We start from the raw sequence: 10,902 nt of genomic DNA on the forward strand, positions 1-10,902 counted from the left end.
TGTGTGTGTGTGTGTGTGTGTGTGTGTGTGTGTGCACCGTGCTCAGTGTGCGATGGAAACAGAGGGTGCAGCAGATGTTTGCTTTGCTTCGTCGGCACTAAGTTGTGCAACTCTATAGGCTTCATTCGGACGACTCACAGCTCTATTCCAAGCGGTTTTCCAAGGAGGGCTACAGAATATGGGTTTGGACTTTCAAACGCTGACACACTATACAAGGTAAACTTTAGGGTCTCTCTGTTCCTTAGAAAAGCAGCCTATTAAGGAGATTTATACGAATAATTAAAGTTTATGTCAAAGCTTTTCTCTAAATACCTGTTAACCGCTGGATTTCTACACTTCCAAAAACCAAAGCCGCGTGGACACGAGTCAGAGGTCGACCCTACCTGCAGTGAAATGTGAGCAGTCGGTCGGAGCTTCGCGCTCGGCAGCTCCACGTACCCATCGCGACCCAGGAAGTGAACGGTGGCCATCTTGTCACATTTGTTGCCATAGAAACCAGGCATGCAGCGGCAGATGGGCTCCCCGGCAACCACCAGGCACTGGGCGCCGTTCTGGCAGTCCGATTGGTCGCAGGGGCTCGTCTGCAGCAAGATCATTGGTGGAGGGTTCTCGCAGAACAGCCCGCTGCAGGGGAAGCAGATTGAACAGGAGATAACTTATTCATAGAACTTTAATTGGGTGATTTGTTGAGGCTGTATCCTCTGATAAAAGTTGTTTAGCACATGTTCTGTCATTTGCCTCGTTGTGGTGCATTTTGGAGATTGCACTGGTGAAGATGGAAAAGCAATATTCCTGAAGGACATGGACACATTTTATAAGGTTCTGTACTTCTACTTGTTTCCCCCTTGGATCATCCACGAATGGTTTTCTTTGAATTTCCTCTTTCTACAGAGAGTTATATCTGTCTTCTTCTTCTTCTTCTTTTTGTTCCCTGCACACCTATGACTTCCCCCCTCTCTGTTTCCTCTCTGTCTCTCGTGATGAATTTGTTTCTCTCTCGCCAACAGTCTCTGCTATAATTAACCACATGGAGCTGCATCTGCTGCACACACACACACACCTACACACACAGACACACACACAGACATTCATACACACAGTAGGTCGAGACAGTCAAGTGTCTGATTATGAAGTGCCATCTGTATCTCCTCCCAGTCTGGCCCGGCAGTGTTTAACCGTGGTCGTGTCGGATTTGTTTCCATGACTCTCACCTGAAACCCTCTTTACAGACGCAGGTATAGCCATTGACAGCGTCCACACACTCTGCTCCGTGTTGACACTTGTTCTCCAGACAGTCATTATAGTCCTGCTCACAGTGTTGGCCCACATAGCCCGGTAAACACTCGCACCTACAGCGAAATGGAAACCAGGACAAGGATTACTGAGTGTGTGGGTGACAAGCTTTGCTTCACGATTACAGATGTTTTACTGTACAAAGAGATGACAGGCTCGGTCCTTTTCTGTAACATGTACGTTCAGTAATGACATGTTTTTCTTGCTGAAGTGTTTCTGAGCAGGACGCCAAACTTTTCTGCTCACTGACCAAATTCCATATGGAGACGCTCAATTTTCAAATTGTGCATGAAAAACTTAGGAGTAGTAGATTTTTTATTATTTTTTTGTTAACTTTTCCGATGTTCCATGAACTACGTATCTGTGCCTTAAAGAAATCCCTTTATTCTACATGTCTCATTTAATAATTCACAAAAATACAGGGTTTTCTCGAACCATATTCTATAAAAAAAAACTAAAAAGGCTGCTCAACCAAAAAAACATCAGTGACTCAGTTGTGACCAACAGTCATGAGATTTAAAAAAAAAAAAAAAAAAAAAAAACTTTTCAGATGAAATATGTAATTAATAAAATACCCACGATATACATGAAAATATACAGAAATGTACTTATACAATGTGTCTTTTTTATGATTTGTGGCTTTATAAATGTGTTATACTGGCCAGAAGATACTTTTGAATTCTCTCTACTTGTGATGGTTGTGCTGTTTCCACTGACGTGTTGGAGTAAAAAAACAAACAAAAAAAGAGTCCACAGTGAGTGAAAATGTGACAGGAGCAAAAAAAAAAAACTACTTGGGGTTTATAGATCCCTATGAAAGTGTATTGCATGGCCCCAGAAAGAAATTGAAGCAACTTATCTAAAATCACTCAACTTTTCATGGCTGAAATCTGCTTTTCATTTGATAGTCGTAATATTTTAGAATTCTTCAAATGTCTCAGGAAAATCTTTTACTATTCTATTATCTAAAGGTTAAAAAACCTAGAAATTCTAGCAGTTGTCAAACTCTATTAAATTTATGCTAAATCAGTCTTTACAGGTCCCGTCAAAGATTACATTTTAAATTGCATACATTTCCTCTTGATCTAGTTCAGTCACGTATTTGAATTGTGTCAGAGTGTATTTATTTCAGGGCACCGATGTTTAGCAACAATCACCCTGTTTCCTTACAAAAAAAAAAGAGCTTTGTGACCTCCCTGCTCTTTACAGTGATGTGACCTCTGACCGTTTCGCGTGCCGACCTCGCCTGAACCTGCTGCTCACCTGTAGCTGCGGCCAACATGGACGCACTTGGAGTCGTGCTGACAGGGGTCGAAACCACTGAGGCAAGGGTCGACCACCTCCTCACACAGGTCACCTGGTGTCAAAAAATAGAAAATATTTATACTTTTTTTTTTTCATGAATTGAAAAAGTGCATGGAAGTTAAGCTGAATTGACAGGATGTCTGGGGTTATGTTTGAAGAGGTTTATGAATTTACAGAATAAGAGCATGGAAGCAATTGNAAAAAAAAAAAAAAAAAGGTTTCATATCCTGCTCAGTTTCAACACGGAGACAAGCATCTTGTAACCTTGGATATATACTTACAACACACAGACCCCTATGCACACCAGCCAGTGTGGTCTGATGAGTCAGTTTTGGCATGTTAAAATAGCAAAAAACAGAACCTTGACGTGCTGTAATTTCTATACACAAAGTTCTAGTGATGTTAGAGGGTTCAAATCGTCGTGACCAAGACTGTATGCTCAGTAGAGAATATTAATTCATCCATACATACACACTTATGTATAAACAGAAAGGGGATCCGGTTGTAAAACCCATCATCTTTTTAAAAGCCTATTTCTTTGAACTGTTACAGGATCAAGCCTCTCCCAGCATACATCGTGATGAAGGCGACATAACACTCAAGAGGTTGATGCTAAAAAAATGACAGTGACTCTCACGGTCAAATTACAGTTTCCTACTGCATTTGATTTGCATGTTTTTTGCAAAGTGGGATTAAAACAGAATACCTTCCAACATGCATAGAGATAAGGCTCAACCTCATTTGAAAATGTTGCACTTTATTTCATTTTTAGGGGCCAATAATTACAGTTCTAAATTTCATGACTGTGGGAGGTATATTTTTGAAGATTTTAAACCCTTAAAATGGGCATTTAAGCAAAGCAAACTCTGGACAAAATCTGAGAGGAACTAACCTGGCACATGTTGTGGTTAAGGTCATATAGAGGATATACGACTCTTACACGACAAGTCATCCACTTGCAAACCAACATCCACAGAGAATTGGACAAACTTGAGAGGGCAGTGGGTTTTTTTTATGACCAACAAACCGTCACTCTACTTGACTGACCTCCGCTCTGCTTGTGTCTCCCTGAGTAGGTCAGAGTCTCTACCAGCTCCAGGGCTGCAACTCTACAGCTGAGCTTAGTTTGAGCATCCTTGTATTATAATTATAACAGTTCAGTTGTTTGTATGCACCAGTTTACCAAAGGTCACTGAAGACAGGACACACAGCTCACATGCACCAACACAGTGCAACGCTATCTAGCTCCAGTAGCTACAGGGCAGTAGATGCACTCAACCTAACTTTAAAATCTGACAACACTGCAACAGGTATGGAACAAAGTTTCCGTCAATATGTGACAGCAGAGGCAGAACACTAACAGTCTTCTCAGCAACTGCTGAATATCTCCTCCACATTATAACAGCAGCAGCAGCAATGCTCTTGAAGTTTTGAATACTGACACCATGTTCAATACGCAGCATGGAAGCTGGAAGAAATGATCCTACTTTAGTCCAAATTATACATTTTGCTTCCACATGGCCCACGCTGACTACAAAGCTGACGCAGACCTAAATTTATGACAGAGCGGACTGCATGTGTGGATCACGTGTCGACGAAGGTGTGAACACGTCAATGTATGCAGACACCAAATGTACCATAAACAGAACCACATGGATGTCTGCTGTCCATGTCCACTTTGTGTATTTAACATTTGAACACTACCACACTAACCAGCATGAAAAGGTAATTTCGCCACTTAATATCAGAACTAAAGCTTAATTGACATCCATCCATCCATTATCTAATACACCACTTAAACTGGAGCCTATAGCAGCTGACTCAGGGTGAAGGCAGGTTCACCTGGACAGGTAACCAGTCTGTCACAGGGCTACACTTAGAGACAGACAACCAAGCACACTCACATTCACACATCACCAACCTCAACATGTTTCTGGACTGTGTGGGAGGAAGCCGGAGAACCCGGAGAGAACCCACGCTGCACGGGGAGAACATGGAGACTCCACACAGAAAGATCATCGGCGACCTTCTTGCAGCCCAACTTAATTGACATGTATACATTTTAATTTATTCAAAGCCTTATTTTTAAGCATGTGCATTTGTCTAAATATGACAAAAAAAGGACAAAGCTGCCCTCAGCTGAAGTAAAATTATAAGCACATTTTACCCTGAAACTATATGTACAGAAAACTGTGGGTTTAAATGAATAATCTTTGAAATATCTGGTGCAGAGGCAGTCTTGCCCTCGACATAGTAAATCGTGGTTTGAATTTTGTTCTCCCACAGCTACTTACAGGATTTGTACTCTGACGTAATGTCCTAATCCTGTAGTCAAATTTATTATAAACCGGCTGCATATTATCATCAAAAGAAGTAAGACCACCAGTACCTTCTCCTTCTTTGATGACCTTGTCTCTCTCCACAGAGACAATAGAACAGAGAAGAGCCAAAATTACCGAGCAAGATGCTAAGAAAATCACTGATAGAAATATAGAACAAGAAGGATGGAGAATAAATTAAAATCTCCCCTATTTTTCTCCGTCTTGCTTTCTCCCAAGCCTTCCTCTCTCCCTTAGTTCATTCAATTACAGTAACATCTGTCTCTCTGAGTCTTGTGATCATTCAGAAGTGGTTGAAAAACATTTTTAGTATCTATATAATACTGTAAGATTAATTACTTTCATACTTTGGTATAATAACCATAAAAATGAAACTTCGGTCAAGGTGATTAGTAGCCTCTGTCTCACATCAGTGGCATTCTTGGATCTAGAGTTACTCTGCGTTGGATCCAAATTTCCCCTGAACCAGGCTGTTTCCTGTTGCAATTAATACTTTTTTCTCTTTCAAGTGTTTTTTTTTTTTTTGTTCCTTTCCATGCTGGACTACATGTTGGAAGGGAACTTTCCATCTGCCTCAAACACCTTCAAACATTATTTGCACCAAATGCTGGAAACTTAAGCTTGGCGGAGAGTCGATACAGTATATGATGCTTGAATTCCAATGTACCTGTCTTCTTCGGCCGGTGGCCCATTATCTTATCGATGACCTTTTTGGGTTTAGATGTTTATTTCAATGATGTGGTAATAAATCATTGGTGCATGTTGTCACCTCTTCTATATGGTGCGTGTGGTTGTCTGTGCTTCCAAACTGAACGTCCCTTGAGACAGTGCGGTATTCAGTCTTGTATTACATATCCCCGTCACATCTCTCTCCCTCTTTCTTCATGCTACAGACATTGTAGAGAGACACACAGACAGAATCAATAGGAGCCAATCAGCAGCAGACAAAGATGGACACGGACCCTCTCTCTCTCACTGTCTACTTCAACCCAAACTCGGTCATTCCTTTCTTTTCATCTTTCCTTTCTCCTCCTTCATACATCTTCCCTTCTCCTTTCTACCTCCCTTAATTCCCCCTTCAGCCTGTTTTGTGTGCTCCTCTAAATTGGTAAGGACAGAGAGAATGGCGAGGACAGAGAGAGTCAATGGAGCATCAAATTAAAGTTTTTCCATACAGACTGAAACATATCCATACATGTGGTATGGGCTCCTTCCCTGTGATTGTGTGTTGTTTTCAAAAGTTCAGTCTTTAAGCACGGTGTTTAACTCTTTCATTATTGGCAAATTTGTTTAAATGAGGATTGATTTCACAATTACAACACGCAGTAGTCGTGCATGCAATGAGACAAGCTGAAAATAGCAACACTTATGAATTAATTTCTGCAGGAATAGCTTATATAGCTTATTGCTACTTTGAATGGGTTATAATTGCTTAACATTGCACAGTAACATTAGGCTGCGGTTGCATTGTGGTACAGGATGTGCATTATTATTATTTTTGTAAATATGATAAGGGCTGTAGAATTGTAAAGATTTGTGTTACTCACAATTCCAGTTTTCTTCTGTTTTTCAGGAGATATTTTATCTCAGCGGGGATGAAACGACCAAATAAAACAGGAAAAACTGCCTAAAAAGCCTTAATATGACATGAAACCATCAGGGGAGGTTTTTCACTAATTTGTTTCAATGAGTAAATCGTCACAACTCTTTGTGTCATTAGTTTTTGCAGTCAGTGCATGTACTTGTTAGAAACTTTCTTGTTTTGTTGTAACGCCACATACTGTAATACCTCTTCCTATGCAGCATCAAACCCCTAAACGGTTTGTTCAGTAAGTAACTACTGAAGACATTATCGTGTTCTTTTCCTGGATTACCTTTGCTGTTTCCATAGCTCACCATAGCAGATCCAATCCTATCAGACTGTGAACGTTTATTATATAAAATCTAAAGGCTTACACCAGTGAATGAGGGCTTTTGTTTCCACTGTTTGAAGTTTTAACAAGAGAGACTTTTGGTGTGTTTAACTCAGGGACGTGGCTGTCTAGTCAGGACTGCAGAGGAATTTTTCGGAGTTCATGTTTGTTTATAGAGCAAAGCGCTCCGATATGGATCTGTTACTGTGTGTGGGAGAGAGCATATGCCGATGGATTTGTGTGTGCGCTGCCAAAATCAGCACCTACTGAAAAGTCCTCGCATCCTCGGTGTGTGTATGTGCGTACTATATACACTTTTTTTGTGTGTTCTTAAGCCCGCGTGCACTAATCTGAAACTCTGAATCTTGTAGCTGTTATAGAGTACAGTGGCTTCATTCAGTGGACACAATATATACGTCAATGTGAGTAAAAGACTGTGTTTGCTTTTTGTTATCTGTAACCTATGCTGAACCTTTGTAATTGAATTGTGTTTTCTGCACTCGGGTCTGTGTGCATGCGCTTTTCCAAACGCACTTGATTCTCTGCATCAAAAGAATAGATTGTATAATATATAAATATGAAATTGAATTGGAAAATAGGCTGATTTTAAATGAAGCACTTACAGTAAGAGTAAATGAACGTCTATAAGTGAGTAAAGAGTGGGTGGATTTTATTATCTTTTTTTTTAACATATAAAGCACTTAAACTGTGCTTCAACCTGACCTTCACAATAAAATAGTGACTTTATGAATACAGCAAGTCATAATTTAATTCTGAGAAAACGGAGGAGTAGTTTTCCCTGCTGTGTGTGACCTACCTGTAGACGGTGGTCGGCGGGTAGTTGGCGATGTCATAAATGAGCCTTATGTGTCCCTGATAAAGCTCCAACGCCAACGGGTCGTGGTCCTCCTTGTACAACAAAATACCGTTGTCTTTATCTGTAGCCACCTGCACAAACAAAGACACAAAAGAGACACAAAAATATTTTAAGTCAACAATTACGGGTGATAATTCAAAAAGGCAAATTACCGTAATAACTGCAGAGATTCGGCAGTCAAAAATAAATCAGCACATTGGTTGTGAGATTTCACTATTCTCAATGTTGACAGTCTGTGAAAACGTGTTATTTTCATTCGGTTATTTAATAATGTGAGTGGATATCGCGGCTACACATGCAGATATAAATAACATCTCCCCCTTTTTTGATAAAACCCTAAAGTTTTAGTTTCTGCTCAGATCAAAAAGCAGGGTTCAGCTGTTCCTGCTGCTCAGAGAATGCAGCTTGAGTTCAGCATAGTTTGGGATTGTGCATTACTTGATCTCAGGAAAACCGATTTTAAAAAGTACATTAAAAAAAAAAAACCCTGCTGTGACTACTTGTTTTAACCTCTTAATAATCTCAGCTGCTGTTCCTTCTTGTATTTTTAAATATACTTTGTTCAGCTACAAATAAACTGACTGCTACTGATCTTGCACACTTGTTGTACGTATCTAAGTCGACTGAAGACGTCCTAAAAATCATTTGCACAATCAAACTGCTCTTAAAAAAACTGGAAGAAAACGAAGGAAAATAATTACATTTCACCACACGTCTCTAGAAAAGGTGACTCGTTGCTCCTTCTCTCAGAGACACACTTGGCATGTCACACTTGCTCGCGTGCTCCGCTAAGCGCTAACTAACTAGCAAGTGGAAATGGGGCCACGGGGCCAAGCACTTAACACTCTGGCGTCAATGGAGCATAGCCAAGTCAACACCTGCTAACAAGCTGCAAGGAAAAAAAAAGAGAGCGAGGCCGGCCGAGAAGAGAAAACGGAGGGAGAGATGTGGAGAACAAAGAGAGAGAAGGAGGGTGGAGGAAGGAGATACGGAAAAGTGGGTGAACGGGAAAAATGGGATGCAGACCGAAAGAAAAGAAAGAAGTGTAAAAGAGAAAGAGGGAAAAAAGAAAAAGAAGCATACAGTGATTTATGAAGTGCTGTGGCCCTTTCATTCTTTTTTTTTTTTTTTCATTTTCTCTCTGAGTCAGGGCCTCTTGGTGGAGTTTTAACAGCCTTGGCACTGACATTGAAAGCTCCTGGCAGGAACGCAAAAGCACACACGTACATGCACACACACACACACGTGCACACACGTGCACACACACACGCTCACATCGATCCAAACAGGTGGTAAATATCATTAGACTGCCCTCCTTTTCTTGTTTCTCTTTTGCCTACTTACACTCTTATTTCCAAAAAGGAGGAAAATATGTCTCCATTAGGATTTAAATCTCAGGTGTCCAAAATGTTTGGTCTGTGTGTGTGTGTGTGTGTGTGTGTGTGTGTGTGTGTGTGTGTGTGCACCGTGCTCAGTGTGCGATGGAAACAGAGGGTGCAGCAGATGTTTGCTTTGCTTCGTCGGCACTAAGTTGTGCAACTCTATAGGCTTCATTCGGACGACTCACAGCTCTATTCCAAGCGGTTTTCCAAGGAGGGCTACAGAATATGGGTTTGGACTTTCAAACGCTGACACACTATACAAGGTAAACTTTAGGGTCTCTCTGTTCCTTAGAAAAGCAGCCTATTAAGGAGATTTATACGAATAATTAAAGTTTATGTCAAAGCTTTTCTCTAAATACCTGTTAACCGCTGGATTTCTACACTTCCAAAAACCAAAGCCGCGTGGACACGAGTCAGAGGTCGACCCTACCTGCAGTGAAATGTGAGCAGTCGGTCGGAGCTTCGCGCTCGGCAGCTCCACGTACCCATCGCGACCCAGGAAGTGAACGGTGGCCATCTTGTCACATTTGTTGCCGTAGAAACCAGGCATGCAGCGGCAGATGGGCTCCCCGGCAACCACCAGGCACTGGGCGCCGTTCTGGCAGTCCGATTGGTCGCAGGGGCTCGTCTGCAGCAAGATCATTGGTGGAGGGTTCTCGCAGAACAGCCCGCTGCAGGGGAAGCAGATTGAACAGGAGATAACTTATTCATAGAACTTTAATTGGGTGATTTGTTGAGGCTGTATCCTCTGATAAAAGTTGTTTAGCACATGTTCTGTCATTTGCCTCGTTGTGGTACATTTTGGAGATTGCACTGGTGAAGATGGAAAAGCAATATTCCTGAAGGACATGGACACATTTTATAAGGTTCTGTACTTCTACTTGTTTCCCCCTTGGATCATCCACGAATGGTTTTCTTTGAATTTCCTCTTTCTACAGAGAGTTATATCTGTCTTCTTCTTCTTCTTCTTTTTGTTCCCTGCACACCTATGACTTCCCCCCTCTCTGTTTCCTCTCTGTCTCTCGTGATGAATTTGTTTCTCTCTCGCCAACAGTCTCTGCTATAATTAACCACATGGAGCTGCATCTGCTGCACACACACACACACCTACACACACAGACACACACACAGACATTCATACACACAGTAGGTCGAGACAGTCAAGTGTCTGATTATGAAGTGCCATCTGTATCTCCTCCCAGTCTGGCCCGGCAGTGTTTAACCGTGGTCGTGTCGGATTTGTTTCCGTGACTCTCACCTGAAACCCTCTTTACAGACGCAGGTATAGCCATTGACAGCGTCCACACACTCTGCTCCGTGTTGACACTTGTTCTCCAGACAGTCATTATAGTCCTGCTCACAGTGTTGGCCCACATAGCCTGGTAAACACTCGCACCTACAGCGAAATGGAAACCAGGACAAGGATTACTGAGTGTGTGGGTGACAAGCTTGGCCTCACGATTACAGATGTTTTACTGTACAAAGAGATGACAGGCTCGGTCCTTTTCTGTAACATGTACGTTCAGTAATGACATGTTTTTCTTGCTGAAGTGTTTCTGAGCAGGACGCCAAACTTTTCTGCTCACTGACCAAATTCCATATGGAGACGCTCAATTTTCAAATTGTGCATGAAAAACTTAGGAGTAGTAGATTTTTTATTATTTTTTTGTTAACTTTTCCGATGTTCCATGAACTACGTATCTGTGCCTTAAAGAAATCCCTTTATTCTACATGTCTCATTTAATAATTCACAAAAATACAGGGTTTTCTCGAACCATATTCTATAAAAAAAA

General features: G+C 41.3%; 1 protein-coding gene across 1 annotated transcript in view; it reads right to left on the minus strand.

Moving 5' to 3' along the window:
• LOC103374376 (slit homolog 3 protein-like) overlaps positions 1 to 10,902 on the minus strand; it is a gene marked incomplete at its 5' end in the record, with an annotated part of 63,460 nt that overhangs the window by 20,003 nt on the left and 32,555 nt on the right. The window contains 3 exon segments of the mRNA XM_008304453.1: positions 7,668 to 7,798; positions 9,540 to 9,780; positions 10,368 to 10,563. Of these exon segments, the coding sequence (XP_008302675.1) occupies positions 7,668 to 7,798; positions 9,540 to 9,780; positions 10,368 to 10,563 (568 nt within the window).

Source organism: Stegastes partitus, unplaced genomic scaffold, assembly GCF_000690725.1.
Source record: "Stegastes partitus isolate 25-593 unplaced genomic scaffold, Stegastes_partitus-1.0.2 Scaffold2226, whole genome shotgun sequence".
Classification (NCBI taxonomy): Eukaryota; Metazoa; Chordata; class Actinopteri; family Pomacentridae; genus Stegastes; species Stegastes partitus.